This window comes from Lissotriton helveticus, chromosome 9 (genome assembly GCF_964261635.1).
Source record: "Lissotriton helveticus chromosome 9, aLisHel1.1, whole genome shotgun sequence".
Taxonomy (NCBI): Eukaryota; Metazoa; Chordata; class Amphibia; order Caudata; family Salamandridae; genus Lissotriton; species Lissotriton helveticus.
In genome coordinates, this window is record NC_136070.1 from 1,247,134,024 (window position 1) to 1,247,156,242 (window position 22,219).

General features: G+C 42.6%; 1 protein-coding gene and 1 long non-coding RNA gene across 2 annotated transcripts in view; both read right to left on the reverse strand.

The window, feature by feature from the left end:
• Positions 1-8,833: 8,833 nt before the first annotated feature.
• LOC144783471 (uncharacterized) lies at positions 8,834-10,219 on the reverse strand. Its single transcript, XR_013601450.1, has 3 exons — positions 10,173-10,219; positions 9,530-9,565; positions 8,834-8,879 (listed from the first exon to the last, which is right to left on the reverse strand). It is a non-coding gene; the product is annotated as an uncharacterized LOC144783471 (long non-coding RNA).
• A 3,397-nt stretch (positions 10,220-13,616) lies between these two features.
• LOC144783408 (uncharacterized) overlaps positions 13,617-22,219 on the reverse strand; it is a 41,316-nt gene continuing 32,713 nt past the window's right edge. The window contains exons 9-12 of the mRNA XM_078662398.1: positions 19,400-19,453; positions 18,516-18,587; positions 15,854-15,913; positions 13,617-13,685 (exon numbers count right to left, since the gene is read on the reverse strand). Coding sequence (XP_078518524.1) covers positions 13,617-13,685; positions 15,854-15,913; positions 18,516-18,587; positions 19,400-19,453 — 255 coding nt within the window. The remainder of the gene's footprint in view (positions 13,686-15,853; positions 15,914-18,515; positions 18,588-19,399; positions 19,454-22,219) is intronic.

The window sequence follows — 22,219 nt, forward strand, 5'->3', positions numbered from 1 at the left end:
ATCCGGTGGAGCTTAAGTATGTCAGCGACTGAGACTACTCCATCTCTGCTGCTGACATACTCTACTGATGACCTGATGGAGAAAGAGTCCGTGGAGGTTTGGCCATTTGTCTGCTCTCCCTATTTAAATTGGACAGATAAATGGGCAGTTTTTACTTTCACACATCGCCATTCAAAATGTGGTGGTAAGTGAGAGTAAAAACATCTCAATGACCCTCACGCCACAGGAGAAAACTTCCACGGTGAGAGGGTCATTGCTTTTGTTATTTTCAAATAGAAAACCCTACTTTGTATTTTGTTTTTGAAAATTATAATTAAAACAAGATACTGAAAGTGTGCCGTATGGTTCCATCATGTTGATGAAGCCACACAGCACACTTTCAATGTATTGACAATAACCGCTGTGATGGGGGTTCCTACCAATGTCAGATATGTCAATTGGGGGGTGAAATCCATAAATATGGAGTACAGTTACTCCATCAGAATGTAGGAGAATTTTACCCTGTTGCCCTGATGAAGTAAAATCTATACTCTGCAATCTAAATCAGCCCCTAACTCTTGTAATAAGGATGTGAAGTGAATTTCAAAGGTATTTTAAGATGAGGAGGAAAATATATGACTCGCAGAAAATGGGAAGAATGTACTACTAATATCCCCATCACTGTAAGGCTACATCGAGGATATTGGGACTTATTCACAAAGGGAATGCAAGACATTCACTCATAGAAGTCCAGTACCTCACTAGCGCATGTGTTTTTCAACATCCACAAAACTCAACAATAGAACGAGTGGAACCCGCGGTAGTCACAGCTTTCATAACATATTAATCAGCGTCTCATAAGCACTTTTTGTTTTTATTTTTTATTTTCTTACTCCATGGGTTCAAGGAAAAATTCATTGCCCTTCGCCCCAACCGAATGGTTTGATCCATTTTCCTTTCAACTCTGGAAAGGATGCTACTCCAGTCTTTTTCTGCAATAAATCACTAAAGATTTTTAGGGTAGGAAAGGGCCGGTTGGGAGTTTGTGAAGGCCTACAGGCTCAGGAGTTTGTGGGTGCTCAGACATTTGCAAGACAAACCATGCCTTGATCCACCTACTGCCAACCTTTGCAACTCATAATTCCACGCACTCCTGGTGAAAATTACCCAGTATTAAAACAATTTATGCCTCCTGGATTGCCTTGTAGTTTACTGTAAGGACCAAATGTAGCCATTTATGGTTGCAAACAGGGTTTATGGCCATAAATCTTTGACTATCAATACCATTGGCTCCTACTGCAGAGGTAACACCTCCAGGAGAATATAATGAAACAGTTCAGAGGCTGGGAAACTAAATGGGGCAAGATTTAAGTCAATGATGTGTCTTAAGATTTTAACTACTGATGAAAAATGGGAAGTGTCACAAGAAAAGATAGTGAGAGAGGACTAGCAAGCAGCACTCAAAACAATTTCTAAAGGTAGTGAATCGATGGAGTAGGTGATCCAACCAGTCTGCAGAACTCATCTCAATCTCAGTGGAAATGCACTATCCTCCGATGTGTGCCTTTGTAAATCATCACAAGGCCCAGATTGTGAAGCACAGTATGCTCACATTCATGCCTGGTACCTCAGGACTGGATGACCATCTACTGCTTGTAATCAATTCTCAACTCTGAATGTGAAGACTGCCAACCTCAATAGAGTTTCTAAGGGGACAAAGCATTTACTGTCTTTAGTCTGTGTCCTTGGATGCTAAAGGACAAAGATCTGTCCACATCCAACATAGTTGGGCTGTAAATTGGCTTAGGACCAGCTACAATACCACTTGGACAATCCAGCTCAAAGTTGTATGAAACAAATTAAATCTGTAACCTTGTAATGAAATGTACTAACAGATTCCTACCTTCTCACCACGGGATCCTGCAGCTCCAGGGAGTCCCTGTTTAAAGCACAAAACAGATGACAAATTAGTGACCATGATGAGTACTGATGTAGGCATTGTTGAAATACAAAAATATCATGCCGATGAGAATATGCCGATATGTAGACTTTTCCATTAAGTCATATCAAAACTTTGTGTAATACGTGACGGATGCTTAGAGCATCTCAGCCATCAGACAATGACCAGGTAATTACCAGATACAATTATTGTCTCTAAATATATCACATTTATACTTTTACCTGTGTATGAACATGTACATGTACAAAAGACACAATAATGAGTAGTAAAATACATTTCTATTATCACGGGTTCCAATAACACATTTGTTGATTAAGACACTTCTATTTTCCCTGCACCCAGTGAGAAAGGAAACATGCCCAATGAAGTGCAACAAATCAATCAACATTCATACTGTTTCATCATATTTCTCATAAAGTGCTACCCAAGGAGGAGTTGACATTTATCTTGTAGGTTTTACACAGGTTTGGGAGAGTGAGGATGTGACTTTCATGCTCAAACACTATGTGGATGTTATGCCATAGAAGAATCAATGTAATCTCCTCTCTACTATCAGGCCTGATAACATCCTTTCTATGTGACGTCAAGTTCAGGTCAGTGGGAGGTTCAGTTTCACTCATTTCTTAGGGTGTCATACCAGGATATTCTGCAGTTGTTTTTTTTTTGTTTTTTTTACTTTTTATCGTTATTGCGTTGTCATTTACATACCACATGAACAATAAACATTAAACATCTCCATCTGAAGTTCAGTTGTACATATCATATCACACGGTACACTTGGCAAATGCATCACTTCTTAAAAACCTTCCCCGCAACATGCAATATTACCATCCGATCGTCCCTCCCATTGCCGACCACCCGTGACCAGATCCTTATTTCATCCTCTGCGGCCCTTCCCACATTTCATGGACTTGCGTCGGGGGTTGAGTTGGCTAGTGGAGGCTCACAGATATTCCCCCGGAATTCGTTCCACTTTCCCCATATTCTGGACCATTTGTTGGTGCACCCCCTATTGGTGTAGACCGCCCTTTCCGCTACCATTGCAACATCCATGTCTTTTTCCCATTGTAGGTGTGTAGGTAGTACCCCAGAGCCCCAGTTCTTGGCTATATTTCGTTTGGCGATCGTTGTCCCTAGCGTGGCCCAGTTTTGTAGCGCCAAATTGAGATCAGTAGGCTGCCACACATTCAGGAGGCAGCATCTGGGATCTAACGGGACTTCTGCCCCCCCCAACCTCCGAGATCTCCGACATCACTCGTTCCCAGTAAGATTGTATATGTGGGCATTCCCATATTATATGATAAAATGTTCCAGTGAGCCTACACCCTCTGAGGCAGAGTGGATATGGGGTATGTCCAAGTTTGTGTAATGTGGTGCGTGGGCAATACACATGGTGTAATACTTTGAGTTGTATGAGTTTTAGCCTAGATGGTATCGCAGCCTCCGGGCCGACGCTAGTGCATCCATCCAGTCTGATTCCTCCATGTCTCCCAATTCGGCCTGCCATCTCTCTTTTAGTGTCCTCGTGGGGTCTGGCTGGTTGTTAATTAGTTTACCATACCTCTGGGAGATAGCCTTCTTGTCCATGAATTCCGTGAGGAGTCTGTCTTCTAAGGGCGAAGAGTCGGCTAGTTGGGTATCTGGGGGATAGCGCTTTGGAGCGCGTGTCTAATTTGGATATAGCGATTGAGTTCCGTCCCCGCCATCCCGTATTTTTCCCGCAGCGTTGCAAAGGGAAGAACCTGTCCCCTCACCCATAGATCTCCTATTTTTGTAATACCGATAAGGTCCCACTGTCTAAAGCCCTTAGTGTTAGCCAAGGTGCCCAAACGTCGGGTCTCCTAAAGTGGGGTGGCTTGTTTCAGTACGCCCTCCCAGCCCAGCGCTCTTTGTGCTGTGTGCCATATTTTAATCGTGTGTGCCATTGGTCCCTTGAGTGTGCTTCGTCTCTTGTTGGAGTAGAGGGCTTTCATTAGACGATCCGCAGGCAGAAGGTATCTGTCTAAACTGAACGCCAGATCATCCTGCGGAACGTGTAGCCACTGGTTGATCATGACCAACTGTGAGGCCCAATAGTATATTTTAATATGTGGCTGCGGTTGGTTTTTGACTCATCTGAGTACAGCTGCCCTTATCAACTGGGCATGTCATGTTCTAGCATTGATATGAGTTTCTGCCTAGGCAGGAAGTTTGGGGTGCTGTTCATGATTAGAGAACAGAATGCTTTGTTATATTTGCTTTTATTGACTCCATGAGTGATTGCCCTGCCTCTGCTGTAGTATTTCAGCCAATCAGTGAATTTTAATAGGTATTTCTTTCTGCCACAAATTGACCCCTTTTAATTATTAGAGTAAAATGATTTTGGCACCTGGTCCCTCCTTCTATATACAGGATGTTAATAAGGTCTTTTCCATAATGAAGAGGCTAGCTTTAACTTTCAAATTCTAAAAATCAGAAACTGTTTTTAATCAGCACTTTTTTGTGAAAGTTCCTCAAGGTAAGGCACTTTTGTACTATGCAAGGCAGATATATCGCCATCCACATGAAAAACGATAAGGGTTGGTATGAAGTTTTTAATTTGTCAGTGGTTATCTTTGATTAACAAAAATACTGTGCATGACCTGTGTGCCTGCACCATGAGCAGATAATGGATGGCTGGGGGAACAGTATTTTTCAAATATAACATAAAGTCATGTAGGGGTGTCATCACATCATATAATACTCGGACGATTGGGATGCAACTCTTTTTGTCCAAAATGAATAGTGTCCGTCTCCTCCTGCTGCATCACAGTATATAGGAGGAAAGGGTACATTTCAAAGCGCTCTGTGGAATAGCCAAATTAGCAACCTAATACAGGGGCTAGTTATTTAATGCCTCCATGTGAATCTGTAGATTCAACAAAAGCACTTCCCAATCTTCTGTAATAGGGAGCCTACACAGCCTGCGGGCTTCCTCTCGCCTTAATGCTGTTGCCTCAGCCCTGTCCCATTTAAGCATCACTACACACTAGTGGTTAACATCTGGCAATGTTTGTGCCTTCCAGTTTATGGTGATGAGCCTGCGGCCAATAAGTAATGGCAAATCAATGAAGCGATTTGCAGCTTTAACAGTTGCCCAGCGCTTGAATACCCTTAACAACATCCTTTCTATTGTGTAAACGTCAGTGCGGCCAGTCACCTCTGTTAATGCCCCTGCAACCGCGGACCAGATTGCCGCAGCTGCTGGGTAGGTCTAGAAGATGTTAGCCACGTCCGCCCAATGGTGGATGACCCAAACATTCCATGAAGTGCCGTTAGTGTAAGATAGGCCTTATGTAAAATGTTATGTTGTATATACTGGAACTTAGCATTCCTTGACAGTTTTCTAGGGTACACAAGCGCGTACTCCCATTCCTTCTGCGTGAGTGCTCTACCTATGTCACCTTTCCTAGTTCTGCGGAGTGCAGTCAAGTGGTCATGCATAGTGTATGCTAATGCGTGAACAAACCATGTAATAAGGCGACGGCCCCCTCCCGTATTGTAGAGTGTGTGTATCAGTTGATGATGATCCAGTTCTGTATCTGTGATATGTCACAACCAGTCTAGTTCAGCTTGTAGTCGGCCATAAGCTAAGAAATGGTCGTCCGGGAGTTAATTTTCCTCAATTAGTCTGTCAAAGGGCTGAAGCATCCCATCCTGAAATTGGGCCTCTAGTGTGTCCACCCCTACCGCCTCCCACATCACCATGGCCATTCTGATCAGGGTGGACCAGTCTTGGCATAAGCTCGTACTAACTACCTGCTATGACCGTACCCAAGGTCTTGTAATCCGATCCCATCATGGAAAGCAGGAGAAACAAGGATAACTCCAAAGGATCCCTCCCAGGCTGTGGGAGTAACACCAATACTGATTCCTAAAGGGTGGGTGGAGGTTGGCCTTCCGTTAAAGCAGTTTGATATAACTCCAGCAGCCTGGGGACCAACAGATGTTCATACGCATTTGTCACCAGTGGAGTGGTGTGGCTCACTGGTTAGAGGCGGCAGACCTGGGAGCAGAGGACGGCCCGGGACCAGGGTTCAATTCCCGACGCGGCAGGGTCGTGGACCGGGGTCAACGGACTCGATAATTCTCGCCTCGGTGCCTACTCTAACCAGGGATCACACTCGGCAACTCTGGGCATTAAGCTTGCCTCATCTCCACAAAGACCCCCCACATACGCCGGGGATGCCTGGTTTCACCTTGGAGATACCCAGTAGGGACCATCTCACAGGGAAAGCCAGGACGGGTTCCCCAGCGGTCTACAGTGCAGAGATACTCCTTCGGGAGTCAATTCTAGCGCTTTAGAAACCCACAATCAATCAATCAATTCAATTGTGAGCCCTGCCCCCCTCCCTTTCCCTGGTGTATCACAGATCTGAGGCAGAAGGATATCAAGTGTCTTCCAAGGATCATATAAGTTGGGCATGCACTGAAGACAGGGTTAGAACTTTAGTCTGCTGGTATCAAAGGAGCTAATAAGCTACTGATATCTTCTCACCCATGAGAGAGAAGAACACACACACACAAAGAGACAGACACACAAGCACAAACACACACATGTTCTCTGTCACTGCCTCTCTCTCTCTCTCTCTCTACCTCTAGCTCAATTTCTCTTTCTTCCTGTCTCTCTGCTTCTATGTCTCTTTGAAGACATGGCAGTGAAAGGTAAAGAATGACTAAGCTATACCTTCTGGGAGCTGCACATCCAGATTGCAGTGACAAGAAATTAGTTACTTACATGTAACTCCAGTGCTCCATCGTTGGTATCTTTTATATATACAACTGCTTGAATCATTCCCCGTCATCAGGTTGGGAATCTCCCATACATTCAAATTGCAGTATACAGTGTAAAAATATACAACATATAGTATATAACGCAAAAAGGCCACAGGCCTGAAAGAACACAGTATGTTTCGTGACACGTCCACCTTATTGGAAAGAACCCAAACTTCAGCCATTGAGGTGGATGCTTAAGCACCCCTACTCCCGCTAGAGGCCACCATAGATCAGATTTGTACTGCAGGTCGTGTGTTAGGGAGTCCCCTGTCAGAACTCTAACCTTTTAAGGGAACTTGAAATTGTTTCCAATTTGGTCTGCCCTGGATTTGAACCAGCCGTTTCTTCAGCTCTGATCTAAAGTCAGTTGTTTCTAGGGAAAGATGGTTTATTTTTCTGGATCAGTGAGATCTGTGGTCTCACAAGCAACTGTAACCAACTGTCACTATGGCTGACAAGGAGAAATTGTCTCTTTTTTAAACCTGTTTATCACACGTTATGGTGGTGGGCAAATCCCCTTTAACAACAAAATCCTTTTACATAAAAAAAAATGAAAAATTGCTACAGGTCTCAACTTCTTCCTATTTAGGCATTCTTTTTAATCTCTTGGTCTCATTTAGTTGATGCAAGGATTGGAGGTTTTAATCAAAAATTTGAGGCCATCTTAAGATTCACAAAAAAACAAAGGCTACCGGACCATAAAAGCTAATATAGATATTTATAAAGCACGTACGTGCGCTGTTATCTTCTATGGCGCCGGAGTCTGGGGTTGTTCTAATATTTTGGGCCTACAGAGAGCTGAAAACATGTTTTTGAAACGAGTGCTGACAGTCCCTAAAAGCACCCCTGCTACTATATGTCATAATGAACTGGGTGTAACCCCATTGTCTTTTCGTATACAATTAGCACCTTTGATGCTATGGCGTAATATTCGGGTAAAAGAGGAAACAGTTCTGAACCATGCCATAATTTTGGACTGTTTGAAGTTGGACTGTGTGAGAAAAATTCCCTGGATTACCGACATACAAGAAAAATTGGGGAAGTTGGGACTGCCGGATTGTTTTGATACCCCTGGAAACATATCTACAATCCCAAGAGCCAAGCTGAAAAGAGACTTTTTTCCTATTTGAAGCATGCTAGAGACAGTCAACAGATGGTAAAAAAAAAAGGGGTTGTTGAGCACTCATTGTTAGTCAGCTCCCTAGGAACTGAGTCCTACCTCTCTTTTTATTTTAATCATGCCAAAATGTTTTATCTGATTAGGTTTAGGATGGGCATCTCTCATTTTTTATTCTCATACCCACGAGGCCCATACTGTGATGCCAAACTAGAATTGTGTCCATGTGATTCAGTGTCTATACAGAGGACCTTGCACTTCCTGTTTTTCTGCAAACTTTATATTAATCCAAGACGTGCCTTTTTAAAGCCATTGTTAAGATTTTTAAAAATAAGAAAGCGTCGGTCCGCATTACACCATCTACTTCTTTTAAATGATGAATTTACTTGTTTTATGATTTATAAGTACATCTCCTCTGTAGTTCGTCTCCGGAATATTGTTGGAAAATGACTCTTTGTGCACTGATCATTTTGGTTAAATTTTATTGTGTCAACCTTTTTTAAATGTTTTTTTTATGTGTGTTCTTTTATGGTTGGTACTCAGCCGAATAAAGATTTTGACTGACTGAAACCTGTTTATCTTGCGGCAGTAAGAAGATGTATACTGATGATCCACACTCACAGTGTATTTATTGCCTTTATCCTAAACATAAGGCAGCAGATTGCATGATAAGTCTCTCCAGGAAGACTCTTAAGGACAGAAAAAGGAGGCTGGCATTATTTCTGATGAATAAAGAGACGTTTCCTCCTTCTGAAGGAGATGCCCCCTCTTCAGGGGAAGATTCCATGAGAAGTGCCCCCCCCCCCGGCACTTCTATGAAGGCAGCGCACCAGAGGAGACTTGTTCAAAGTCATGAGCATTATTTATATGGTATAGTGCTTGCATCCACCTCCTCTGCTCACAGTGGCATAGGCAATCCACCGGTCACTACATCATCATACATTAATGTCCCCACGTGTCCCACAGATAGAAGAAAGCACCTACCGCAGTCCCAGCGGGTCCAGGCTGGCCTGGTATTCCAGCTGTTCCCTGAAATTGAAAAAACAAAGTGCATCAGTGTCTAATTATCAACTTATCCCCTCTTTACTAATAGTATGTGGTCCAAAAGGACTACAAAATTATTAGGACCCAAGGGAGAAGGAGGGGATTCCAACTAGTTCCACATGTAAGAACCAGCTTCTTTAGCAAAAAGCATCTCAAACATTGAAGGAACACTTAACCTAGTACCAAGATATCACCTAAGAGGAGAGCTATTCTACATCTCGACCCAAATAACAGAACCATGGGAGGTTGTAGAGCCTTGCACCTTAAACATTGATGTAGCATGTAGCTTGACACCATGATTTTATCACAGGGCAGTCCTACACTACATCTTATCCAGCAAAACAAAACAATCAAGGACTTGTGGCCCCATTAGACTTTAGTTGATGACACTAATATTGGATAAAGCCCCTTAAGGGAATGAAATTATCTGAGAAGGAATTATACTAAGAGGTTTGGTGCTGCCCAACTGCATTTTAAATAAGAACAATACAAGAAATCAACACCAAGATGCTTGTGGTAAAAGGTTATGTCAAAATGTCACTACTTAAAAGGTTCACCACTCCTGTTTCAGCTTGCATGGATTTTTCACTTAAAAATTATAGAAATTAATTTGTCATTGGATGACTTTATCCTACCTTCAGTCCATTCAGCCCCGGAGGCCCGCGGTCCCCCTAAGCATTGGAAGAAAATATCTATTAATGTTAGGAAATGTGTACTTTATCTAAATTTGATTATATGCTGGCTCTCTTCCAGAAAGTTGGGGTCATACAATAGATGAAGGTGGCACACATGTCACATGCATTACACAACAGTTGAAAGATGGCATACACATCACAGAGCTTCATTAGCATCATAAGCACTGAATAGTCCTGTCCACATGATGACTCCCATTCATGGCCAAGGTTGATATTTTTCAGTGTTTATGAAGGTAATGAATGAAGGACCTATGGAAGAGAAGTACCACTCTCTGTATACAGACAAACATCTAATAAGCTTCACTAAATCCCAAAAGTGTAAAAGAACATTTGGACTTAGGGGTGGGTTGAGTGTCACAGATGGAATTCTGCTGCCTGACATATGGCTGAATTGATTACTGACAACGGAAGCAACATTTCGGAAGTCGATCAAAACTTGGCTGTTCAAGCAGTTTCACTCATCTATCTCTAGCCTTCGGGGAACAGTTGTCTTGCAGCACTGGGACGCCATGCACTGTATGAATCTATAAAATCTAAATCTAAAAAATCTTATCATTAACCCTTTGCTTCCACCGGATCTCACCTTGTCTCCCGATTCTCCAAGCTCTCCGGGCAATCCTCGGTCTCCCTGTTAGAAACAGACACTTTTCTTTAATGTTTCATTTTGAGAATTACATGTTTACAGATTCCACGGTATGCACGTGAGATTCAATAATTACTTATATTGTAAGGTGAATGTATTTACAATACACACTGCCTGTTGTGATATTTTGTAATTTACAACATACAATTACAGATTATTTGCAGTGCTATGAACAGCTTCCATCTTTTCCATCTACTGCTAGGATACCTTTACACTGAGGTAATAAGGCTTTGTAAATTCACCTTCATTCATCCATTGCAACATCTTCATACTGGGCCCGATTCACAGAACTAACTTAAGACAAAATCCTAAACTTACTACTTTTGGTATTCACAGAAGTTAGGATTTTGTCTTAAGTTTGTTTTAAGTCAAACTTAAGACAGACTTAAGACAAACTTAAGACAAAATCCTAACTTAACTCTGTCTTAAGTCTGTCTTAAGACAAACTTAAGACAATATCCTAACTTCTGTGAATACCAAAAGTAGTACGTTTAGGATTTTGTCTCAAGTTAGTTCTGTGAATCGGGCCCACTGTGTACATTTAAGTACAAGTACACAGAACATCTTGCCACAGGGTGGTACAGTTGACACTGTCCAGTTTTTGCAGCAAATATTGCAAAGTACATGTGTGTTTTTAGCTGCAGATCCCTCTGTGTGGATTCAAAAACCAAGGTTTTTCCAGCATTGAGCCTTAACTAAGAACTCCCACCCCGAGGACATCAGTTTATCCTACTCTCTCCGCAAGTTTTTCAAACTATCATCCCAGACTCCTATGTTAAAGAATCATAGTAGAAAGACTTCAAGTAATAATATTCTTTGCTCTATGCTCTCATCTGCTAAAAAATGTCTAGATGTAGATTGAGACCTCCCTTTATTCTTCTACATAAACTTAAGTGCTCTGAGGCTACCTTGGTGGCTTGCAGCACTTTAACAAAGACAAGATAAATAAATCCTCTTGCTGCTGCACTATTGGTTAGTTGGCCATGGCATCATTATTTCTAAAGCTAGACCATGCCATCAAAATGATGTAAGAAATAGATACAGGATTATATCAGGAGACAAGAAGGGGCGACTCCTTATCATTTACTAGTTTATCTGGCTTTCCACATTGGTCATGGGATCAGATACATTATTTCAGTATCTTTTTATTCATGTCCTAGGTGTGCTAAACTCAGAGACCAATAGGCTCAGATCGGTTATCCTTTTTGAGAAGTTGATGGTCCCGGTCCCAGAGTGTTTTTAGATATCGAAGGAGGTCCAGTAATCCATGGTTGGACATAATTGACTCCCAGCTAAACATGATTTTCCAAAGCACTGTCCAGGCATTGACTCAAATGCCTTGCCGCTAGATGCTATGCCTTTTCATTGGACGGAAATATTCAGTATCCTTTGTTTTTTCCCTCTAGAGAGTTTTTATAAAATTCTGGGGGGAACATTCCTAGATTGTTCATAAAACTTCCTTTTGGCCCTTGTAGTAATAAAAAGATAATGAGGTGCGCACTCTTACTGAGACTAATGCTTAATATACACAACACCACTTCCCATTAATTGTGTCCGAGTGTCTCCTCAATCTGATTTGATGGTCTGGAGAATGGAAGGGGGTGGTTCAGAGACAGCATCTCTCTACGGTACCTATTCCTATTCTTCTGCCTTTGTTGATCAGACCCTCTTCCGCTTCTTTGCCTTATGGTGTTACGCATACCTTTGGTCTCCTAACAACATTAGGCCAGGAGCTTTAACCAAGTTTTCATAGCTGTTTTTTAAGTTGTTCAATTTCTTCAGGGTGTTTCCTGCTTGAGGTTTCAATCGGCAGGTGGGAGATCCTTCAGGCTGCCATTAACAGCCTTTCCAGAGACTGGTAAATGCCTCTCGTCCTCTCTTTCACTGAACCGCCTCGTTGGTGTTCCCCTCTTCATCACACTTGAACCAGACCTAGATCGGTTTAAGTGCAGGAAAAAACAGTCATTTGAACATTTGGTTCATGCCCCTTGGGTTTTGTTGTTTAGAAAGTTTATCTTCTTGGAAGCAATCACTTTTTAAGAAGGTTCGTGGAATCTAGAGCCATGTTTTGTATTCTCCTTCTTCCAAGAGATCCTCAACCTCAGATTAAATCCTTTCTTAATGTAAAAACATTCTCTTATGTCCACTGGGAGCAAGTAGAAGTCCTTCCAGACTTCCTTAACTTGTACTCTTAACCCCCTCTACCCTGACTCAAAATGGCTGCACTTACTGGATGGTTAATGAGCTGTTGAGATTTATTTGGAGAGGACTTATTTGTTTTAAAGGTTACATCACCTCTTTGTGCTGCGGATCCTGGAAACTGGAGGCTGACCCATTCTCTCCTACTGTAAGCCGATGGGTAAAGTCTGCCCTTTTGGTCATACAACTAGATTTACATCAAGTCCTCTTCCATAATGTAAAAAGCTCCACAAGTCATGTTTGTTTGCAATGAACAGAACAATGACATGTCCAGTTGCTTAGATTCCATAAACCTAAGCTACCAGATTCCATGAGGCTGAATTTCAATACAATTCTGGCTCTTGTTTGATTAAATCCAGAGGTGTGCCTATTTTTAAGATCCACAGAAAGTGGTGAGCTCGTAAACAAGGCGGGCGGGGGTGTTGATCTTGATGGCTTTGTAGTTGATGCAGTTGGTTTTGAAGATGGTACAACCAGGCAGTGGGATTGAATCAGGGTGAAGAGATTTGTTATGTTTCTTTAGGCCCTTGATGAGGCTTGCTGTGGCATATATGACACTCGTAAAGAAGGCCCAGTCTAAAGCTTGGGAGGCCGAGGACTAGGACATTTCCACCATCCGGATGCAGTTGTACGAGAGTTTGAACAGCAGTTCTGGTACCCCTTTTTAGGAGGAACAGTTGCACTTTTTCAGTAGGGGGAGTTGATACCAGGCTCTCTTGGGTTTAGTCTTCATTACTTTAACGTTGTGTTGTTGCTTGAACCAGTCCTTATTCACTTCCTTGCTTTGGATACAACCATTTGATGTTATACCAGAAACCGTACGTCAAACATCAATTATTTTGTTTGCTTGTTAAGTTATTTATTTTATTTTGTGTTTGCCTTTTGTCTTCGTTGACAAAGATATTGAAATTAATCAATCATGGGTACAAAGTGAAAATGGTTCTTGCCGGATTAAGGTTATTATTTGAATGTACAATGAATCTTTCAGATCCAAGCCATCTGAGTACTTTCATAAAGCAGTTTTTGCTGGAACTAAGCTTTTTTTTAGCACTGAAAATCTTTGGTTAAACAAATAAATTCCTGTGCTTAATAGATCAAAATTATATTCTGTAAAAACTGCTTGTTGCCAAATCTTGTCTCTTTTTATGGTAAGTAGATTTTCTATGAATTATAATATATTGTTATTTAGGATGAAATCATGATCTGACCCATACTGACCTTACTGCCTTGTTCTCCTGGAGGACCTCTTGGACCCTTATGTAACAAAAAAAGACAAATTAATATAAACTGCAAATATACATTTCTGCTCAACGTCCACCTTTAAAAAAAGATTTAAAATATGAATATCTATATCTATATCTATACTACTATTATAAAGTAAGAACTTTGCACCTTTGAGGCGGGTAAACTTGGGAACCACAGCGCCAATCCACACACCCGATACATCATTGTAATCGTCAGGGTGTGCAGATGGACATAGGCTATATAAAGTATAAAAATATGCGTTATTTAAAAAATTAGCATTAAAAAAAAAGTAGTCCCTTCGAAGTAGCGCCGGCCGCGACCTGCGTGCTGACATCAGGAGCGCGGGGAGGAGCGGCGTCCAGGAACGCGAGAAGGAGCAGCGGACATGGCGCGGGGGAGGAGCGGTGACGAACGGCGGAATGGCGGTGAGGACCGGCGGACAGGCAGGAGGAGCAGTACGCGGCAAGGAGCGGCGGCTGAGGTAAGGCTCTGGGCAGGCAGGGGTCGGGGCAGGCGGGGGTCGGGGCAGGCGGGGGATGGGGCGGGCGGGGGCCCGGGCTGCTTGACAATGTCGGGGCGGGCGGGTGGCCGGGCTGCTGCACAATGTGCGGTGAAATGAGGAGCGCAGGGAGGAGCGGCGGCTGAGGTAAGGCTCCGGGCAGGCGGGGGACGGGGGCCCGGGCTGCTTGACAATGTCGGGGGGGCTGGGGGCCGGGCTGCTGCACAATGTCGGGGCGGGCGGGGCTCGGGGAAGCCTGATTGCTCCCGGACAAGGTCGGGACGGGCTGCTAGTACTAGTATAATTGAAACCCCAAATAGAACATGTAAAACTGTTGCAGCATGAAACTGCAGTTTTGCTTTAGCCGAATGCAGACACAGAAATCACTTTTTCTACATCGCCTGGACATTTTAAGAAGGCATAGTGAAAGCCAAGTACAGTAGATTATCTTTTTTTTGTTTTTTGTAACTTTACTCATCTACACAGGAAAGAAATAGACAAACCTCAGTTAAATGCAAGTCTAATTTTATATTCACTGCAGAAACATAAACAAGAAGTATGTAAATGCTCTAAACCTAAATGAAAAAGGAGTGTGTGTACAGTGTGATCAAGGCAGAAAGGGTTGTAAAGGTGCTAAGAGGGCCTGATTTAGAATAAGCAAACATATAAGCCAGTTTAAGCTTCAGAGATTAATTGAATATCCACAAAATACGAAAGTTACAGGTGTGACTGTTGACTTCCATTTCCAATAAAAGATGTATGGATTTTCTTCACTATCTAAAATTTACTTATATGTTAGAAACACCACTTTTAAAAGAATAAATAAAACCAAGAAAAAAATCCAAGATGCACCTATGTTATTTATTACACAGTCAAAATAGAAGATTTAGAAAATGCAACACCACTATTAACTGTGTCTACCTTGCAATTCTGAAATTAAATAATTACTATGGAAATGGTGGACAAAAAATGGGTTAAAGGATGTTGGGAAGATGAGATTCCACTGAAAGGCAATGGGACTAATTTTGCCTTCATCTCACAGAAGAAATCTACAGACCAATTGTTCCATTCACGGTGGATACTAGTGAGTGCACGCGGGTACATATGCTCCTAGGCCTTCATGTGCCAACATAGACCCATCTTTAAGTGCATCCACCTAGGGAATGTTGGTTTGTGCTTCCCTTGCCTACTGAAAGCACATTGAGCCGAGCATCAGACACACCTCATGAAGCACTGTGGGATACAATGACACACACTGAAGAGTTTGGACTGCTGTTAGACCCATTTGGCTGCTGTTGGACAAGCCCATCTTAAAGATTCTGCACCTCCTTATGCAAAATGCTCCAAAGCAATAGACTTCCCTGAGTCTGAGCTCTACCATATTAATTGACTGTATGCACATTTGACCCCTGCATCATAGGGTTGACACAAAAAAGCAAATCTAGGGTTATCTTGTAGATATGTCTGACCCAAACCATTTCTTCTCTGTGCCTTCTTGGGAACATGGACCATATATATAGTAGGCATTTTCAGGAGGGCCTATGTACATTAGTCTTTCTTCCATTTTCAGTATTCACTGATCTATATAATGCCACAGTGGTTAAAAATAAAGCTGTGTGTTAGCTATTGTAATGAGCATAGCACAACCCAGCCAGGTAGGCACTGTTGCTTAACTTACCCGATCTCCAGGATCTCCTGTACGCCCAGCTGGACCGGGCAACCCTTCTCCTGCTTCGCCCTGTCACCAAAAATATAATAATGCAGTGGTTAGAGAATGAGGATGTGTTTAATCAAGGTGCTATAGCAGGAGGAGTACAACCATAAAGTACCAGCATTGGGTGAAACAACATGTGTTGCTTTGCAAATGTTTGCAGATGCTGTGCAGCATCGTCAAAAAGCATTTTCTGCTGACGCTGTGCATAATTGCCCAAAAGAAAAAAGGCGTGGCCACAGTCATTTCATAGGAACGTACAAGCCGGCCGAGATATGCACGCATGGCATGCGTCATCAATCAAGTGTGTACATGCGTCACCAGTACAAAATGACAAAGGTATAATTTTTCTATTTACTGTTCCAAGATGGTTTGGAAAATAGATAAAATGAACTTTCACTAATGCGAAAGTGTTTTTTCAAGGTGGAGGTGTTGCCAGCAATTTGCTGCCTTGTACTCCTAAAAAAATCGAAATATAAAAACAAAAAACTGTGGGGTGGGTGAGTGGTGGAGGGCGGGCACAGGTGAAGCAGAACTGAATTTGAATGGGAAGGGGGATAAAATAAATATAAATCAAGGTTGGGGGAGGAGGGTTAGGGATGCACATGAGGAAGTGAGCACATGGGGATTGGAGAAGAAGCACTTAGATGAAGAGTTAAACACAGAGTGCAGGGGTGTGGGAGTTTGGCAGGGGTGAACCACATGAGAGAGAGACCATGCAGTAAACAAGAGAAAGGGCAACACGGAGCCTGGGGCAGATATTTGGCAAAAGAGAAGCACATCAGGGAAGAGCTGGAAAACACATGCACACTCATTCAGCGTTTAACCAAATTGGAGAAAATAGTTTCCTAAAAGTATGGAGGGGAAGGATGCAAGTCAGCCAGTCAAAAGGATGGTAAATAAGCTGTGCTCCAAGGGAAGAACAAACACAAGAGGAGGAAGGCAAGCCATCCAATAAGAAACAAACCAATAAGAGTGACAATATAACCAACCAATGGCAAGCAATGGGTGGGCTGTAAGCCCGCTGTATATTTTGGTAATCCCACAAGAGGTCTTTCATAACCAGACAGCTTGCGCTGTTCAGTTGGTGAGACTTAAAGAAGCAGCAATATCAGCCACTGAAATGACTTCTTGTAAATAGTGGTCTGGATGGACACCTGACTGCGAATAGTAGATCTTGTGGCATATGGGGTAGGCAAATGGGCAACATATGTGCCTTTTGGTGTTTAAGGTGACAGGAAAACTAGTGGGAACACCCAGAGGCGTTAATGACCCCTTTGGAGGCAGTGATCTACCATCAATTCAGGGAGTATCCAAAAATGGTATCCAAGAGTTAGGATAGTAGATGAATCCGCCGGGGATAGATGTCACGGGTGTTGTTACTGCCAGTCTATACTAAGGGTGCACAGTCAGCTGTACTTTTATGACCTCGACTGTTGATGTGAATAATGTAGCATGGTCACCTGGGCAACTGGGCAAGCATCTCTATGTTTTGGTGATAGAAATGCTGTCTATGAGACAAAGGACTTCGTTCTAACTCAAAGTAATTAGGATACTGCAAATCACTGACGCGTTATGTGACAACCTAAGTGGCTTAGACTGGATGTAAAGGTTCTTCATATAGCCACTGAACTCCTTGATGACTTGCAATAGCTTACATTTGTGGGTGCGTTACCAATTGTTATACAGTGGGGCATGCTCCTGGTGTCATGTCCCCAATCATCTACCTCTCTTAACTTTACAAGTGTCTACGCCCCCCATTTCCAAAGAATCCTTTATTGCTCACAACATTGAACACTATTGTTACACAAGAACGTGCTGGTGATGGGTTACGGTAGGCAGATTCTGCAGTCATTGCTACAATACAGGCTACTTTAGGCCTCAGAACTAACCATAGAGACACGTACATGTAACGTAAGGCCAGGGAATTCAGGGCATGTTATACTACATATTAGTGTTACAATATGTGTATAGGCTGGAGGGTGAGATATTACACCTACTGAGTTGTGTACATGATTTGCTCTTTAAATGTATTAAGTGAAGTGTCAAATAAGGATCCACTCTTCTCTTTCAAAGGAAGCACCACTGAAACCCTGAATTCGTGGAATAACAAGCAGCAGTGAACTAACAGGGGCAGACTGCACAGTTCCAAAGCAAGGTATTTCATGGTCCTTTGAATGGCTGGTAGACCAAGTGCAGAGTCAGTTAGTCATAGGTCAGGCTTCCTTGACATGACACCGATTTGCGGCACCCGCCCTAGCCGGCTTCAGACCTACTGGTCAGCATGAAACTATCTTAGGGTGTTTTCAGTGATACCAGCATGGTAGCCATAATGGCTAGTCCACCTCTGTGTAGTGCCACTAATATCCAAGCATTTCACCCAAGTGGTGGCTTGCTATTACCTAAAGTTACATACAGTAGTTGGAGGCATTTACTCATTTATCTTTAAGTAACTTCATTTGGGCGTTGTACTTCATTGAGGCACATCGGAGTAAGGACTCGGGGTAAATCTATGAGTCTGCAAGCGTGTGTGTGTGTTTGTATGTATGTGTGTGTCTCTATGTGTGTCTAAGTTCTGCCTGTCCATTCAGCATCTTGTCTCCCACCAGTTATTATTGACTTAGGTTACCTTGTCACCCTTCTGTCCTGAAAGTCCAGCTGGTCCTCTTGGCCCTGGGCTGCCGTTATCACCAGGTGGGCCCTGGAAATGGGAAAAGAACAGAAAAATCAGCTTTGGTTAGTGACTCCAACCCTTCAAGCACCAGAATAAGAGAATGTGGTTGCCTCCTAAGTTCACTAATACTAAGATCAGTGAAGAATTAATATTTTTGAGCACTTGTGTACCCGATAGCTCTGATGATCTTAACAAAGACGTAAGTTTTCAGAGTGCAACTGAAAATTCGATTTGAAGATACAGTGTAAGGCAGCGGTTCTTAACCATTTGACTTCTAAAGACCCCCCCTGAATCATTACTGGAATCCAAGAACCCTCCACTGAGTTAATATTAGAAGCTGGGGACACCCAGCCAAATACATTTCTATGATTTGGATCTCAAAAAAAGACACGAAAATATAAAAACAAGTATACACCAAAAAAATGCCCAAATATTGAAATACTTTGTGTAATTCACAATCAAAAACAGAAAAAGTTTTCAAATGTTCTGTTTTTCTTCTTTATTTGTCTATACGTTATCAATGTTTATTTATTAATTTTAATATTGTTTAATTTTGTAAAACAGTCACGGATCCCCTCATCAGGCCTCGCAGACCCCCCGGGGGCCTCAGACCTCAGGTTAAGAAGCAATGATGTAAGGCAGAGGATTTCAAATAATGTATGCCTGAGCAAACTCCAGCCATGAATGCAGTCTTTCTTAAACCTTGGCGCTATCGAATTAGTTGCATTAGAAGATTTCAGTTACTATCTGGAATGGCAGTGATGTGTCCTATTTCTGAAAAAAATCAAAGCAGACCCAAAAAACTGCTCTATCAAGAAGTATACAAAGCCTGTACTCACCGGGCTGCCGCGCTCCCCTTTGGTCAAAACGCCATTGACCAGTCCTGGTAAGCCCTAAACAAAAAGGTAGAGAAATTTACAGTTAGACAAATGATTTAACTCTCAGCAGAGTTACCTAGGAGTCTGTGGGACAATGTCTTAATGAATGGTGCTTGGGTGTAGGTTTCTACATGTCCTCTTCCACATTCTCTCTAGAAGTCCCACAAGTCTTACTTTGAAATTGTTTTCAAATTATGAACATTTCAGTGTGGAGGACTGAGGACACTTGTACTAGCTTAAAACACACTAATATCAGATAGGTGTATGTGTTCAATGGAACGGAAGCCGCTAGATCATCAGCTTCCTGGTTGTTATGAGATAGTATCCCTGTTATTCATGTTCTAAAGTAAGACAAGGAGAAAGGGTGAGAGAAAGCACCCTGGAGACAGAAGGATGCACCTACAGAGAGTTCTAGTCATAGAACAAAAAAAGAGTAGGAAAAATCAAAGAAAGTAGCATAGCACTACAAAGTCCTTGCATGGGACATGGATTAATATACCAGCTACGGTATGTCCAATCGTAATCACTGTTACAAACGCATTGTGTGAAAGCGCCAAATGATGAGTAATGTGAGTTTTCTAAGTACTTGCTTAAAATGACACACACTGTCACTTAACAACACATTCTTCTAATATCTCATTAGTTTCATGTTGTCTGATTCCTTACAGTGCATAGAGTTACTGTGGTTTGTAGTAGGCAATTCAACTAAACAACTCTACTGTGAAGTTAAGGCTCAGCTTGTAGTTTTCTGTATCTCATAGGGCCTAATTCCTAGGGCAGGTTGTTTACAATGGTTGTTTCTAATACGTACATATATGACAGTCATCGCAAACAGCCAGTGGTGCCCCAAAAGAGCTTAATCGCAATCCTCTTCCTTCAAAGAGAGTTTAGGACATCAAGAAATCTCCCATCATGCACTAGAATAGTTACCTGGCACATATTCAATGAACAGTGACCAAAGTGTTCTGTATATACCACAAGCAGCAATGTCCCTTAATGAAACACATCTTGTATCCTGACTTTCCTAATTGGGCCTCTTTTGAGTTCAATATCAGGAAGTTGACTTTTCTTCTCAGACTTGTACTCAGCCTGCCTGGAAGGGACCACATTCAAGCTCCCATCATAGCCTTTCTGGAGGACCACGCAAAGTGTGGCAATGATGACCGATGGCCTGCTGTCCTATAGCCTGCATAGCTAACGTGTTGTGGCTCAAAACAACCCCCATACAATCCAGGCATGACATACATCTCCTCATACGCGGAAAAGACATCAATGTCGATCTCCTGCTGCCGTTAGTGCTACAGGATGGCGGTTCATTGAACCAGCATCTTTTGATTTAAGGGAACATTTTACCTCTAAGCTGAGAAGCTGGTGTTTGGTAACATCATGCGTGCCTGCGTGTCAATGTGTCCTGGAGATGGTTTGATTTTGTACGGTGCATGACTGCATGCACCATGCAAATGTCAGACCTGTTTGCTTTGCCAATGCCTGATTTATTTTAAATCCAGCTGCTATGGTCCTGAATGCTTCCTTAGTCTCTTCCACTGCTTTTTCTTTCCTACACGCTCCTTTCATACCCTCTCCTTGCCTCCCTTGCTCCCTGATGTCCTCTCCGCATTCCCCTGAGATGCTTTTTATATTTTTGTCCATCTCCACACGTGCGCTCCTTTCATTCCCCTCTCCTATCCAACCCTGCTCCCCACCCCGTTATCCAACATTTATTTTGTTTTTAATGCTACTGCCCTTGCTATTTCACTGCCTATTGGTGCCTTTTCTTATGGGATCCTAGTGCATGCTACAGTGCTTAATTTATTTTAAAAAAAATGACAGGGCCCCTGCCGGGAGGCCACTGCAGTTTGCATCACCTCTAGCCGCTTCCAGCGCTGCCAATGACAGCACCAACACGAACCATCACTATCCTAAAAGTGTGACAATCCAGACTCTTCTGTGCTCTCCAAAGCTATAAGATGGCTTGGGCACCAGGTATTAGTCGTTTCTAATGTATATCCATTTAATAAACTGTCTTAGTTTTTTTGGAAGGCTTCTCTCCAAATGTGGCTACAAGGTCCTGATCACCCGACTAGAGGACGGTGATATTTTCCTGAGCCACATGCCAAGTTGAGGTGAGGTTTACTTCCTGACCCTAACGAGGACCACCAGTGAATCCCCCGAAAATCTGAGACGGATTTAGGATCACTGGATGGTTGTGTATAATAATAATTTTTGTTTGTTACACTTTTTGACAATCTCAGAAGTATATAAGTTGTTGAGCAGAGGTATTAGTTGGTCCTGAAGAAGGCTGTGGCACTGCTACGTGAGGGTTTAAAAGGCTGAAACATGTCAACCACCTTTTGTCACTAACCGCGGGTATATGCTTCTCCCGCCAGTTCTTTAATCCTTACCTAGGGACGTTCGAATAAAGGAAAACTACCTACTCTAGTACTTAATTCCACACACTTTTCCTTTGTGCTGCTTTACCCGCTGACCTTGAGCTCTTCGTTGTGGTATTTAGCACACCTCCTTTTCCATATAAAACATCCCTGAGCTCCTTCCTTTAAGTGAGGGCGTTGTAGCCCATGCCGTGACTAGTCATCACGGCACTAGGAGAGCCCCAATGATGAAGCATTCCACCTTTGGTGGGTGAGGGATTTAGTCCTTCCCAATCCAGCTAGCTCACCCCTTATGACAGTTTTTCTTTCCTAGACCCGATGGTTTCATGTTTGTGATATATACCTAGGTTGGGGAGCTAGCCCTCACAGGTCTCTAAATCTCCACGGACCC